We start from the raw sequence: 15,950 nt of genomic DNA, 5'->3' as shown, positions 1-15,950 counted from the left end.
GTGCCACAGCTTGGCCCTTTCTTTACACTTTAAAATATACTCAAGTTATAATTTAAAAGCATTGTACACATGCTTCTGACAACACATATACAAATAACATCTTTATTGACAGGCCGTGAGAAGAGTCAGATTCAGTTTATAAGTATCAAGTCATTCAAAACAAAATAATTAAAACTTCCAAGCTTCATATTTAAATATAAACGTGTAGTTACATTGAATTTAAGACATAAAAGGGAAAACACTGAAATACAGAGGGCTAGGGTTCCCCAAGGAAGTAACTTAGAGCAAATGCCTTAGAGTGATTTAAGCTGCAAACTCTAGACTGCAGCCATAAGATGGATCCAGGTGAGGATGGAAGCAAAACTAGAGATACTGAGTTAGAGGTGGACCAGAGGGCAGCACTGTACATCTAAGTCTACAGGCCAAGTGTGGTCAGTTACTTAAGTAGTCCATTCTGACTAATGTGCAGGTTCTTCATTTAAAAAAAAAATATATATATAATTACTATTATTGTAAATAAAGATTAAAAGTGCTTGAGAGCACACATGAGCAAGTGGGAGGACATGGGTGGTTGGTTGTCTATATCACAACTTAATGTGTGTGAGGTCTTTTATAGGTATTGCCATCTTACTATTTATGCAATGTAGTCTTTGAGAACACATGTTTGCTAAGTGGGAATACAAGAAATCGCTCAACTGTGAACAGTTCACATTGGTCTTATTTCATTAGATTTTTTTTTTTTTTGGCCTCCAGCTGAACTGTTTCACGTCGGCCTTGAGGGTTCTGAAAAGGTCTTAATAACTGAAGAACTTCTCTTAAGAGATATAAAGTAACATCCTAAGGCTAGGACTACTTCAACGTGTCATTTCTCATCTCTTTATTTTCCCACTCTACCACTCTCACTATCCTGTATCCTTACACATCCCCTAGACTGAGAGGACTCCCGAGTCCCCAGCAGCTGCAGTGGGTGTGTACATCTTCTCCTCCACTCTGCTTTTCAGCCTAAGATGGTACGCAGAATGGCTCCACTCTCCAGCGCAGGGCAAGCTCACCATCATTACAGTTTTCCTACTCCACCTGACTTCTTACTGGTTTTAACTGCATCCCTGACTCCTTGACATGGGTGATCCAGCACAGAGCCAAGCAGCAAATATTACACGATTTTAGGACATGATCTGCTATGGACCAAATATGTCCTTCCAAAATTCAAGTGTTGGGACTTTGTCACCAGGGTGATGGTATTAAGTGGGACCTTTTTGGGCAGTGATTAGATTGTGCCAGTAGAGTTCTCACGAAGGGGAGCAGTGTGTTTAAAGCATCCGAGGAGACTACAGTTCTTACAGCTTATGAGGACGAGGGAACTTCTGTCAACAAGGCAGTGGCCACTCACCAGACCCAAACTTGCTGGTGCCTTGATCTCTAACACAAAGTTTCAAGCCTGAGTTTGAATTTCTCTTGGAACGTGAAGTACAGATCGGTTGCCTACAAGCTATTTGTGTTTATGAGACTGATCACAGCAGACACAACCTCTGATGTTGCTGTACACAAAAGCAGCTAGACACCATGTAAACACTGAGTATAGCTGAGTTCCAATACAATTTGTAGAAATAGGTGGTAGCCAGAGTTGCTCAAGAATCCCAAACCTGGTTTGCTAAGTCCTACTCTTGAGGATGCTATACTGGCCAAAGTCATGACAGAGTTGAGCACCTTTCCTTGGGTCAGCCATTCTTCTAGGCGGACTTCAGACCCTGAACTGTCTAGTCTTGTCAACTTGACACAAGCTAGAGTCATCTGAAAGGAGGGAGCCTCAGTTGAGAAAATGCTTCCATGAGATCCAGCTGTAGGGCATTTTCTGAATTAGTGACTGATGGGGGATGGGTAGGAGGGCCCAGTCCATTGTGGGTGAGGTCATCGCTGGGCAGGTGGTCCTGTGGTCTCTAAGAACAGGCTGAGTAAGCCACGGCAAATAAGACACTAAGCAGCAACACCCGCCTCCATGGCCTCTGCATCAGCTCCTGCCTTCAGCATCCTGCCCTGTTTGAGTTCCTGTCCTGACTTCCTTCAGTGATGGACTTTGATGCGGAAGTGTAAGCTAAACAAGCTCTTTCCTCCCGGACTTGCTTTTGGTCGTGGCAATAGAAACCCTAATTAAGGCAGACCCTCCGCCTTTCCACTCAACTTAGCCTCCTTAAGTGAGTTTCTGTTCATTCCAAAATGTCTTTATGAAGAGTCCCTTTCCCCTCATTTCCTATGAATTCCATCACTACTGAATTTATATATTCCCTCCACCAACCAGACAGTATCTTTCATTGTCATCACTTCTTTAAACTAGCTTGCTTTAGTCGGATAATGAACCATGGGGGGGGCGTGGTCTGAATGAAAATGGCCCCCCAGACCCATAGGGATGGCATCATTGGAAGCATGGGCTTGTTGGAGTGGGTGTGGCCTTGCTGGGAGGAAGTGTATCACTGGGGGGCGGGCTTTGAGATCTCAGAAGCTCAAACCAGGCCTAATGGCTCACTCTTTCTTCCTGCTGCCTGTGGATCCAGATGTAGAGCTCTCAGCTCCCTCTCCAGCACCATGTCTGCCTGCACGCCGCCATGCTTCCCGCCATGACGATAATGGATAAAACCTCTGAACCTGTAAGGTAGCCCCAATTAAATGTTTTCCGTTATAAGAGTTGCTGTGGTCACGGTGCCTCTTCACAGCACTAGAAACCCTGACTGAGACAGGCGGCAAGACCACAAACTGGAACGCTGTAAGAAGACAAGAGCTAGAAGCCTCAGATTACTTTTTCCTATAATTTTTATTCTCGTGTAACTTGTACTACAGAATAGAATGATAAAAAACTGACATCGTGTATCATTTTACTAAATACCTTCATTTTTTGTGTGTGTTTCCTGTCCTCTCAATGGTTTTTGGTCACTTCCATCACTTACACTAATAGATCACAATGATTTCATGGCACGTTTATTTAAGAGGTCAGGGATAAAGACCAACTAATGTATGGAAGATAATAAAATAATGTGAATAAACATGAAAGCCAGATAATAGGAGAAAGAAAGATGTTTACCCTCAGGTCAGTCACTTCAGGGCTGTCCTGTGAGTTTTTTCTATACCTCACAGGAAAGCATGCCATGGTGCCTCCCATTCTTCATGACTGGTACCCTAAATAAAAGAACACATTGACTCCTAAGAGCTTTTTGGATACTTTCAAATTGCAGTACAGCTGGAGAGTTTTCTAAAAGTCACAGAAAGCTGGATAACGTAGCAGGATGAACTCTCCTTGATGATAGGATTATAAAAAATACCAAGGGCTCAATGAATGTCAAAGATGAGAAAAGAGGAAGGACCTTGGCAAACAAAAGCCAAGCGAAGATTCAGATCTATTAAAATATTTTAGGGTAGATCCAAGGGAGCTAGAGAATCGTCAAAGTAAAAGGATAATGATTCAATTTATGTGAATCAATGACCAATACAGTTCATGTAAACCTAACTCAGGACCTGTTATAAATATGTCATCGAGTTAGACAGCACTCTGTGGGGGAATCCTAAGTAGTTTTTACCCCTCCCCTTTACTTTCTAATACAGAAATTACTCTCTAAGGAATCGATTTCAAGTGCCTGTCTACCTTTGAGCTCAGAATAACAAGTCTCTGTCTTCCCGAGGATAAGGATGCAAGTCTCAAGCCTAATCTGCAAAATGAAAGATCCTGAAGGCCCTGCTGTCACTAAGCATGCAGAAACCAGATTTCACAATGTTCTCATCACTACTGGTTCCCAAATGTTTCTTGAATTTAAAATTGGGTATTTGGAAAATTGGGAACAAAAATGTTGAGATTTACAGCCAGAGGTTTTCACTATTATCCAGTCACTGGGTGTAAGGAATTTCCTATCTGTTGTTCAAAGTTATACACGGGGCAAGTGAGATCATATCCATATACAGACTCTCCCTAGGGCCACATGACAGACTTTCTATTTAAATATTGAAATACTAAAGACAGCGATAAAGCCGCCTTACACTTGTTAACACTAGTGAGCATTCAGGGTTGCTCTTCAGTGTGGAGTCTTTGATGGCGGATGAGGGATGAACTGCACTTAAAGCTTTTCCCACACTCATTACATCTAAAAGGCTTCTCTCCAGTATGCGTTCGCTGGTGCTGAATAAGAGCTGACGAGTGAATGAAGGCTTTCCCACATTCACCACATTTATAGGGTTTCTTCCCAATATGAATTCTTTGATGCTTAGCAAAATTTGAGCTCCGGCTAAATGTTTTCCCACACTCACTGCATGCGTAGGGCTTCTCCCCAGTGTGAATTCTCTGGTGCTGAACAAGGTGTGTGCTCTGACTGAAAGTCTTCCCGCATTCACTGCACTCGTACGGCTTCTCTCCAGTGTGAACCCTCTGGTGTTTGGTCAGAGACGAGCAGTGGCTGAAGGCTTTGCCACACTCCTGACACTTATAGGGCTTCTCCCCAGTGTGCGTTCTTTGATGCTTAATGAGGGCCGACGAGTGAATGAACGCTTTGTCACATTCGTGACATTCGTAGGGCTTCACTCCAGTGTGAATCAACTGATGCTGGGCGAGGTGGGCACTTCGGTTAAAGCCTTTCCCGCACTCGCCGCACTGGTAAGGTCTCTCGCCAACATGGACTCTCTGATGCATTGCAAGAGACGAGCTTTCTATGAAGGTTTTCTTGCATTCAGTACACTCGAAGAGAATTCTAGTGTGGGTTCTTTGGTGTTTAGTCAAGTTGGCTCTGTGGCTAAAGGACTTGCCGCAGTCGCTGCAGCTGTAGGGCTTCTCCCCAGTGTGCACTCGCTGGTGCCGGATGAGGACCGAATGGTAAGTGAAGAGTTCACCGCAGTCTTCACACTTATGGGGCCTTTTCTCTTTACACGGCCTCTGCTTTTTCATTAAGTTTGATTTCTGCTTCAGTCTTTCCCCAAGCGTATGAAAGTCCCGGGATCCTCTGGGAACTCTGTCATCAGTCATAAGGAGAGGTTTCTGACTGAAAAATTTCTGATAAATATCACGCTCGCTGTCTTTTTCCACAGGGAGGGAGTTCTTGTGAGTGAACATTTGTCTTACGCACCTCTCCTGATTTCTTTGATGATGCTCTAACCAATGCCCACGTTCAAGAGCTGTTTCCAAGCTGCAGTCAGAAGCAGTGTTTTGTTTCGGTCTGTCCACTGTAACCCGGCGGGACTCTTCTTTGGAGCCGTCTCGCACTGAAGTTGAATCCTTGCTCTCAGGTCTAGTTTCCGTGTCTGAAAAGACATTGCAAATGGAAATTTCCTTTGATCTCTGTGCTTAACAAAACCAGTTCTATAACCGGTGAGAATGAATGGAGATGAAAGCACGACTTTGTGGAGTTAGTGGGTCTGACACTCCTATCGGACGGTTTGCGAAAAAGAACTGATGCAAATAAGTATGAAAATGAAATGACTCTATCCAGGAGAATCAGATGGAGGAGAAGATGATCAGAAATATAACAGAAGGAGGGGAAAAGATGAAAAAAAAAAGTGTCAGTGGAGGTCAATTAGGTCTGCATAGGAAAAACCATATTTTATAGCATACCTTCTATTATAATAAATATTCAAGAAATCACTACATAGATGTGTGCAGCAAAGTAGATATACATTTACTAATAAGTAGTATAATAGCATGGTATAATGCTATGCTATTATAAATACTATTCAGCCTAGTAATTAAAATAGTATGCTACTGGAACACAGACAAATAAACCTAGAAAGAAATTCAAAAATGTGTAAGTGAACCAGGTTTACCAAAGGGCAGTATTACAAACCAGTGACAAAAGGTCACTCAGTAACCAATGCTGGAGTACAGGCTGGAAGTGCAACAAAGATCCACTTCATTTCGCTTGTCAAAACAAATACCAGCACAACAGAATGTGATTGTTTTATAATAAAATTCAGATTTTACTCCTGATGCTTGTAAGACAAAACAATTTATAAAAGGTAAGCTTAAATTAGTAAGGGCTAGGCTGGAGAAGTTGCTCAGTGGTTCAGGGTATTTTCTGCTGTGCTAAACCCTGAGCCCAGGTTCAGTTGCCAGCACCCACAGGGAGGCTCAGAACACACTGCAGTTTCTGTATTAGGGGACGCAACACTCTCACCAGGCCCACACTCACACACACAAAGGAAAAGTAAATGGCTTTTAAAGATTTTATTTTAATTGTGTGTGTTTGTGAGTGTGTATGTATGTGTGAGTCAGATGCCCACAGTGGCCAGAGGCCTTGGATCTCCTGGAGCTGGAGTTACAGGCAGTTTTCAGCTGCCTGACACGGGTGCTGAGAATCAAACTCAGGGTCTCGACAAGAACATTATGTACTCTTAACTTCTGAGCCACCTCTCCAGCCCTCAAAAGGCAATCTTAAATGAATTAGTAAGAGCTAGGGATGTGACTCAAGGGTAGAGTGCGTGCCTAGCCTATACAAGACTTTGATTCCAACCCCAGGATTGAAAAATAGCAATCAGTAAATCTGACCTTAAAAATTTTTAAGTTTAATATACTAAAATTGGGGCTTATTAAATAGGCTCCAAACTGTAAGAATCAATTCCTCCTTATATTGCAATATCACCACTATCAGGTACTAGAATCTAAAATACACAAGTATCTACAACAAGAAACTTGAATAGGCAATAATCACAAATGCCCACGCAGTTCATACTTAGCACTCAGAGAAATGCAAGTGAAAAACATGCAGTGGCATTTTTTACAAGAATGGACAAGGGCCGCTAAGCCAACTGGTGGCCAAGATGGGGAAAGGACATTAATAAATGTAATAAAACTAGTATGTGACACTTTTTTGTTTTTGTTTTCAAGCTGAGGTTCCTGTGTGTAGCCCTGGCTGTCTTGTTCTCACTCTGTAGATCAGGCTGGCTTTGAACTCATAGAGATCTGCCCACCTCTGCCTCCCAAGTGCTGGGATCAAAGGCACGTGCCAACATACGTGACACTTTAAGACCCATATATCTTCTTACAGTCATCTACTTTAAGGTCAAGTCTCAAGATGAACATGAGTAGTAAAAGATAGTCATGCAACTTGGCTAATGGTCAAAAAGTAAAAACAAACTGTCCAGTTTATCCACACAATGCACTTCCTTCATACTCCATATTGTTTAAAAGAAAAATATACAATTCATTACATATTAATATAGACCGATAACAAAAGGAAATGGCAGAGCTTAAAACTAGATTACAGAAGAAAATCATAACAATAAAGTACACATTTTAATGTGTATATACACATGCACACACACACCTGTTCATGTAAATACAAGAACAATTCACCCCAACTTTAAGACAAAGTGGCTACTCCTAGAGAACAAAAGAATGAGGGGACTTTATCTGAATCTCTAAAATTTTTATTTCTTAAAAAGTAAAAGCCATCACATATCCATAGCAATGGCTAAAATAAACATGGACGATATTAAGTGTTAATAAGCATGAGGAAAAACTAGAAGTAGCAACTTTTCCCAATGGAAATGTAATTGGAAAGATTTTGTAAACCTCTTTGGCAATATCTACATCGCTTGCACGCGGGCACACACACACACACACACACACACACACACACACACACACACAGAAACATGTATGTATTCATCAAAAGACATGTGAAAGAATGTATACAGGAACATTATTCATATCACTCAAATGGCTGTCTGTGGAGGAATGTCTTGAGTGGATGTAACGACTGTCAATAAAGCGCTATTTAGCCAATAAGCTGGGCAGAAGGACAGGAAGTGGAAGGCGGGACTTCCTGGGGAGGGGGCGGAGCCAAATTTGACAGTTAAGAGGGAAAGACAGTTGAGAGAGGAGAAGGGGGAGAGAAATGGCCCGAGGATCACCAGATTGGCAAGTGTTTGGGATATATGTATGTTATGAGGTTTAGAGTAGTTTATGTTAGTTTACATGTAGATTTGTATCAGTTTAGATTCTGCCCAGCGTAGTGCTGGCAGCTTTAAAGTATGTTTCAGACTCTGTGTCAGTTATTAGCCATCTTAGGCCGAACCGATACATTTTCCTGTAACAGCTGTCTTTAGGATGGGCAATCTGGGATACTGAAATAATGAAAGGCTACATAACACTGAGAATGAACTAATTTCAGCAACATGCTACAACATGGATGTATCTCACTGTGAAAGCTCAGAGAAGGAAGCCAGACTCAAAGAACATACACTGACTTCACTTAAATAAGGTTCGCCAGCAATCGAAGCTAACTTCGGTGTTACAAGTTCAGACAAAGTTACCCTTGGGGGAGAGGTGTGCTTCTTAGGCGACTAGCATTTTCTTGATCTAGGCAGTTTTGGGGGGGTTGGTCTGGTGCTCTGTCCATTCAGACTGTCCATGCATGACTGCATTTTCAAGTACACCAGTCTTCGTTGTGTAAACTTTGCTCCCCAATTATCTCTGAGTGGTTAATAAAGGCGGCTGGACAGCCTGAAGCTGGGCAGACGAGGAGTGAGCAGTTCTCTTCTGGTGCCGATTACAGGGCCGGGAGAAGGGGGGAAGAAAGGAGGAAGATGGAGAGAGGGGACGTGGCCTGACAGAGCAGATCCAGCCCAGACAGGATAAAGACTGTCAAGTGACTTGGGGAGTGTGGCTGGGAAGTAATAGACTAGCTTAGAAAATCAGTTTAAATTGTACCTGCCCAGTTACTGTGCTAAAGCTTGTTAAATAGATCAATAGGTCTCTGCCTTAATTATTTGGGAGCTGGCTGGGCCAGCAAAGTCCTCCAGAATTAATACAATTTCTACAACAGACAGCAGTTATATGAGTGTGTTCAACTTGTAAAAAATTAATAGAAACATAACGCTGTTATGTATTTTACTGCTGCAAAAAAAAAAAGAAAGAAAAGAAAAAAGAAAAAAAGGAAAGAAAGGAACAGAGAGTGAAATAAAATTCTTAATTTTGGTGATATAGTATTTTGACTTATATGTTTAAAAGCTTCAAATTTTAAAATATTTTGAAAATCAAGGCACATGGGCATTTCTAATAGTGTCTCTTAAGCTCAGAAAAGAGTTACTTGTTCACTCTGCGGAACATGTCTGAAGCCCCCACCAATCAAGGTCACCTACCCGAGTAACTGCCTTTGGGAGATCTTTTCTCAAGCTTCAGTAGTTCTTTTCCATCATCCAAATGATAGTTATCAGCTTTGGAAATGGGAAGCCCTGTTCATTAAAAAGAACAAGAAAGGACGAGAGTAAAATGAACGAAACGCGGATCCACGGTGGGCACCAAGATCTCTACTGGACTTTAGGTCCACGCCCTAAATCTACAAAGAAGACAAGACGTTGCAAGGCCATCTGGGGCGAGGGAGGAAGGACCTCCCTGGGACTTATAATATCTGCAGTTAAGCTGAGTTTGTAAAGACAAATTTGTCTGTTGTAAAGGAGGATGGAATCTCTCAGTTTCCTTTTTGTCTGAGGAGGTTATAGAACAAACAATACTGCAGATTAATCTCCACTTCAGGAAAGAATATGAACACTGTGGGGTTTCAGTGGTATCCCAAAATGGTGACTGTGGACCTACAGTGCTTGTCTTCCAATGATTTTCTTTCTTACTTTTCCAATTATTAGAATTCCTTTGGAGATTTATTATATGATGGTTTGACACTGGCCACCACACAGTCTGTTCCACCCTCAAATAAACAAGCACGTACACAAACATAAACACACACACAGAGAGAGAGAGAGAGAGAGAGAGAGAGAGAGAGAGAGAGAGAGAGATGCACACACACACACACACACACACACACACACACACACACACACAGACATGCATGCATACACACACTCGAACAGTGATGCACACAGGATCCCAAAACGGGCCACAAGCACTCCCTCTCTCTGCCCTATAACGTTTCTCTGATGGATATATGCCTATGAGTTGAATTCAACTACCGGGAAAAGCATCTCCTTTTTTTGTTCGGCTCTCTAGCTGGAAAAATAACCTAAGTCCAGAGCTGCTGATGGCCACCTCGGCCACCTCGGCCACAGAAGGGGGCCCTGAGTTAATAGTTTAGACAGGGCATAGACAAGCCAATTGACTATAAACAAAAATAAAGTCCCAACGACACTTCTGCTTGCCTAAGTTTCTCCCCTTGATGAGAGTGTACACTAGGTTGTCATTTGAATTTTGATACACAAGAAGCCTAAACATTTCCCCCAAAGACCGGGAACAGAATCGGGCGGGGGGGGGGGGGGGCGGATTTAGCTCAGTAGCAGTGCGCATGCTCAGTGTATGCAAGGCTCGGAGTTAATCCCCAGCGTCCAGCCAAACAAAACGGTTTCCTCCTCTGGGCCAAGAGGAACCGCTTCCTGACCTCTGAATGAGAAGTAAAGGCTCGTTAGTGCGCCTCCTTCTCAATGAGGTAGTGACAGCCCCGGGGGTGGGTCTCAGAGGCATGGGAAGAAGCTGTTCTTACAAAGCGAGACCAGGCTCCGGTAGTTCCCCAGCATCGCCGCCCTGTGTGCAGGGTCCAGGTTCCCCCACTCCTCTGGTGTAAAGTCCATGGCCACGTCCTTGAATGTCACGGTTTCCTAAGACACAAACAGAATTTCTCATCATCTCTAGCCGATACCTGTGGTGGACGTTCTTGGGTGTCTGCTTGACATACATCCGGAATTAACCATGAACCCAAGTAGCTGGGCATACCTGTGAGGGATTTCTTGGCTAGTTGGATCATCTGAGGTACGAAGCCACACCTTAAATCCTTCTCTCTTCAGGCCAGTGGACCCACCCTAAACCTGGATCCCTCTTTCTTGTGGCGGCTGATGTAAAAGACAGGAAACGGGAGCTTCTGCCCTCTCCTACCTGCTCTCATCTCACCGGCAGGGTGTGTATCCTGCTGCCGAGAGAAGGAGTGCCCCTTTCCTGCATTCCTTCCTAAAGGAAACACAGCATAAGGCCGAGATACACCCAACAAAGGAAGTGGCGGGCTTCTGAACAGCGTGCAGATCCCAAACGGTCCATGAACTTTCTCTGAGTACCAGGCACACTGTGAGACCGAATGTGACATAGCACTACGTTTGCACTGAGAAAATACCATTTTTCTGTCAAAAAGCAAGATATAGGTAGTGATAAAAAGAAAAGAATGTCTACATACTTCCCCTATAAGTCCTTAATAAAAACAAACAAAAAACCCAAAACAAAACAAAACAACAACAACAAAAAAACAAAACCCCAAAAAACAAAAAACCATGACACAATCTTCAGAAGAATTCTAATACAGAGGTTGCAAACAGAGGTCATAGAATGAAAAATCTGTCAGCGAACAGCAAACCCAGGGAAATGTGGAATTAATTCAAGGTAAAATTAAATTAGAAACTGTGAAAGACTGATTAAGGGAACTTAATGGCATTTATGAGGAAGGATATAAGGTTATATCTTTGTAACATAAAAAGAGAGGGGGAAAAAAAGACCAAAGGGGGGGGGGGAAGGAGGGGGCCTCTTTTATGTAAATCCAGAGGGAGTGGGAATAATAGTCCAAGTTTATTGAAACATACATGGAACAAATACTTAATTGGACCTAAACTGCCTTCTATTTAAACATCTATGAAGCTTTTGCAAAAACCAACAGAGTAGAATTTGTAAATTCCCAGACAGAGATAGAATAAAACTATGGCTGATGAAAATTGCAAAAGTATAGTAAAATATGAAAGTAAAGAAGTGAAATGCAAAGCCTAAAACGAAATGGCTAAGAACTCTGAGTGGTTTTGTTTTTTGGGTTTTTGTTTTTTGTTTGTTTTTTCAAGACAGGGTTTCTTGTGTAGCCTTGGCTATCCTGCACTCCCTTTGTAGACCAGACTGGCCTCGAACTCACAGCGATCCGCCTGCCTCTGCCTCGCAGGTGCTGGGATTAAAGGCGTGCGCCACCACTGCCGGGCTGTGCATAGCAATCTTAAGTCCCTTAGATTTTAAACACTTTTACTGCATTTTAGAAATACGTAAACACATGAGAAGAGCACACAAAGCATATTAAAGAATAAGAGCAAACTCAGAAAGAGAACTACAGGACAAAAGGAAAAATGTTATATCCAGAAAAATAAGGCAGCTGGGAAACCTGGGAAAGGTCAAAGGTATTGTGCCAAGGTTAACGTTCCAACTCCAGAAGTGAGATTAGTGCAAAGCAAAACGCTAACTTCAGGAGTTTGGATAAAATGGAGACAAGAGATCTCTGTGTTATCTGTAACATTTCCAATGTCTTAAAGTTTCCAAAAATCATTTGCTAATTTAGAAATAAAAGCATCATCTTTGAAAATGAAATAACTGTTCCCCGCCCCCTCAAGTAGCCACCAAAGAGAAAAAATTTCATTAAAAAAAAAAAAAAAGACCTTGGTCCCAGAATCTGGACACACAGAGCTCAAATGGTGAAAATGAAAATAGTTACATGCAAGGTAGGAAAAACTCAGTAGGAGAAAGAAATCATACAGAATAGAATTATGTATATACTAACTGTGAAGGAGCACTGTTGCTTTAAAAAATCTTCTTTTTCTTCTTCTATTTAAAAAAAAAATCTCTATCCTATTTACAGAATAGGTTAGCCAAACTACCCCAAGGTTGAATATAGGGAGGGAAATGGAAGGAAATCCAGTGTACCACATATCTAGAGTTAGTATTATAAATGCAACAAAATACAGAAAAATACACCAGCGATCCTCTGTAGAAAGACATAAGTGCTGACTTGGTGAGGAAAGTTATTACACCTACATATTTTTAATAGTCTGTGTTGCTTATTAAATAAGTAAGAACTAAAATTAATATACACATTTTCTAAATCTAGTACGAAAAAAATATTAAAAACCCTAATCAACTCAGACAGATTTGTATGTAAAAGTTCTAGAGTTAGCATTAAATAGAATCTAATAAAATTAAAAAAGGACAGACTTTTAAATTACCCATAAAAGATCCAACCCACTCTGATGATATAGGAGGCTTCTCGTATCAGGGTATTGCAATGCACCAACACTGCCTCTCCTTCTGGCATCTGTGCCCTGACGTTTCTGTGTTTCTGTGCTGGTCACTCAAGCCTGTGGAGGTCATGTAGAATGATTCGGTCTCGCAGTCATGGGTGGAATGTGTCTACATACGTGTGCACAGCTGTACTCCACAAACAGTTACTCTCGGCCAACACCAATAATGGTGTTTAAAAAAAAAAAAAAGGCCCTTTCTGTGCTGCTAGAATTAATTCCAGCACTAGGAGAACCGCTGACCTTCAACCTCGAAGATGTAAGCCTACATTTGTTTGATGATGGCACTAAAAGAAAAGTCTGCTTAAGAGCAAAACTCATATAGTTGTAGAGAAAGGTCAACAAAATGGGCACGCTAGCCCTCCATGTTGCTGCTGCCTAAATCCTTTATCTAAGCTAGACAACCCTGGGCTTTCAGTTAGGTTGGTCAATAAAGACCACTTTTTGCACAAGCCAGCTTAAGATGGGTATCTTCAGATGCCATGTAAGCTTCACACGGCAGTTGAGAAAACATAAAAGGGCCAGAATATATATATATACTTTTTTTTAAACAAACAATATCTGTAGAAGAGGCTGATGGAGGGAGCTTTAGGCTGCAGGGTGCAGCCCGAAGACAGTACAATTAGTACAACCACCATGCACCCATGACCAATAATTCTCCCTAGACACACTTGCTCTTCGTGGAAGGAACTAGAGCTAATAATTCAAGCTCATCCCCAAGGAGGACTGGGTCCTAACCCTGAGGTTTTAACCCTTCATAGGCTTTCCTTTTCCAGGCTCGGTTTTAACTGAGTCTGCATTTTTATTCTAATCACTTAAGCATTTAAGGTGTTCTCCTTTTTTCTTTTTCTTTTGGTTTTTCGAGACAGGGTTTCTCTGTGTCACCTTGGCTGTCCTGGACTCACTTGTAGACCAGGCTGGCCTCGAACTCACAAAGATCCACCTGCCTCTGCCTCCCGAGTGCTGGGATTAATGGCATGTGCCACCACGCCCAGCTCTTAAGGTGTTTTCTTAAGTTCCTACTTACAGTCTACACACATGCTGCTTTCCTTAGAGAAATGCACGTTTTAAGAAGTTTGTATAGTATTACCCTTAAAATAGCGTCCTATATTACCAAATACAGAAATTAGCACAGTGGGGTAAAGAAGGAAAATGTGGCTTACTTGCCTGTAGAGAGACTAAATACTAGATGGAGAAGAGAGGTACTATGGGTAAGTAGAAAATATTTCCTACCGAGTCCATTAGTCTCCTAGAATTAGAGCTCAGGCCTCTAGATGGGCTCTGTGGACAAAGAAACCCCACATCAAGAAGGGAGTGCGCCTGCGCTCTGAGACACAAGATGGAGTTGGACCTCAATTACCCATGAAGACTCACCTGGGGTCTGGCCGTGAGTCTCAGAGCGGCCCCTTCTCCCTCTGCGCTCTTCTCTTGGGAAAGGAGGGGATCCTGGGAACACAGAGCTAAGGACAAGAAAGCAGTAGTGACAGGGTCTGGACCCATCTTGCTCCTCAGACTATAACCTAAACCCCCTTCATGACACCAAATGTGCTCTGGGTTAACAAAGGCTGTGAGGAATCCAAAACAGACTGCTACTTTCCAGTATTTCAAAATATCCCCAGGAGCGTTGCTCCTCTGGCCTTAACTTCAGTGGCTCCACTCCTAATGCATCCCAGAAATCAGGAGACTCTGGTTTACGAACCAGAATAAGTAAGTTTCCATCATAATCTACCTAAAGTAGACTCAACGATTTAAAAAAAAAAATTCCTCTTAAAAGCTTACTTAAGATGTAGATTGCTAATTATGATTGGTTGAGTTTGAGGTGACACCTTGACACCTGACAAGCACCCTTGGAGGCAATTCTGGCACAGTAGGTCACGGACCAAAGTTCAAGATACACGGGTCTCGTACAGAAGTGAGCCCCATAACTTCTGTGCCTGCTAGACAGGTTATGAGTATTGGAACAGCACGACAGCTGTGGACAGCGTGGGACGATGTGTGGGGAAATGTTTGTGTCAACTACAAAGCTGAATTCTTGTATCTACGATGGAAACCGCTATGGGATAATAAGCTGGAAGAACTTGTGACTAAATTGTCACACTGTCTTCCCCGGGAGGTCCATTGTGCAGACACTCAAGTGGAACGGAGACTGACCCCACAGTAAGCCCTGCAACTTCTCAGAACCCACCTATCCGCAGGATAGGGTTGACAAGCTGCCAGCCTTTTCAAAGAACCACCTAACCCAAGGCCACGGTGGGTGGGCTGTCTATTCAAATGGATGAGTTCCACTCTTCCACGATGCACAGCAACCTATGAGTAATTCTACCTCTTTTCCGGGGCACTTCGGCCAAATCCGCCTCCATGATCACCACCTCTTCTACGTCCCCCAAGGTCCCGCTCTTCTCTGGTTCTCGCAGTCAGACGTCCATGGAGCCTCGAAGGGCTTCTTCCCTCTTGGGCTCTTCGGAAAGCGTTGCTCAGATTACGGAGGACCTGGAACCCAGGGAAAGCATCCTGGATCTGGGTCCTCACATGCCTATCGTTGGCGCCTAGAGCTGTCTCTAGGGGACCAAGCGCCTGAGAGATGACACGGGGCACAGAGGACCGCGCCTCCCGCTCAGGTCCGCCCCGCTCTCCGGTTTGCCCACGGGTCCCGCGCGGAGCGACCCGGGCCGGAGCGTGGAGCTGGGAGGGGACGAAGATCAAGAACGACGAACTCCAGTCCCTCCTGGCGCAGAACCACCACTGGACCACTGCCGAGGTAAGCGGAGGACCGCAGCATCTCACCACGCAACTCACCTCCCATCCCCGGCCTGACAAAGGCTATGAACTTCTTGGGTTAGCCCCGAGTCGCGCATGCGTGACAGTCTGCGGGAGCAAGGCCAGAAACTACGACTCCCAGAAGCTCCTGCGCGCTGCCAGACCCCAGTTTCTTGGCAGGTTGGGACCAC

General features: G+C 43.2%; 1 protein-coding gene across 3 annotated transcripts; it reads right to left on the bottom strand.

The window, feature by feature from the left end:
- Window positions 1-113: 113 nt before the first annotated feature.
- Window positions 114-15,928, bottom strand: ZNF286A (zinc finger protein 286A). Of its 3 annotated transcripts, XM_084763335.1 has the most exons (6): window positions 15,799-15,928; window positions 15,326-15,492; window positions 14,377-14,462; window positions 10,458-10,572; window positions 9,109-9,201; window positions 114-5,271 (listed from the first exon to the last, which is right to left on the bottom strand). In XM_084763335.1, exons 2-6 carry the CDS (start codon window positions 15,360-15,362, stop codon window positions 4,043-4,045), a joined length of 1,560 nt encoding a protein of 519 aa, XP_084619461.1. In that variant the 5' UTR covers window positions 15,363-15,492; window positions 15,799-15,928; the 3' UTR covers window positions 114-4,042. The 3 variants fall into 3 exon arrangements, with proteins under 3 accessions (XP_084619461.1, XP_084619462.1, XP_084619463.1); XM_084763336.1 differs by lacking the exon at window positions 14,377-14,462 and having other exon boundaries at window positions 15,326-15,843; XM_084763337.1 differs by lacking the exons at window positions 14,377-14,462; window positions 15,326-15,492; window positions 15,799-15,928 and adding an exon at window positions 10,688-14,347.
- Between the last annotated feature and the right edge of the window lie 22 nt (window positions 15,929-15,950).

This window comes from Acomys minous, assembly GCF_964271855.1.
Source record: "Acomys minous genome assembly, chromosome: 16".
In the NCBI taxonomy this organism is placed as follows: domain Eukaryota; kingdom Metazoa; phylum Chordata; class Mammalia; order Rodentia; family Muridae; genus Acomys; species Acomys minous.
This window is presented reverse-complemented; position numbering and strand designations above follow the sequence as displayed.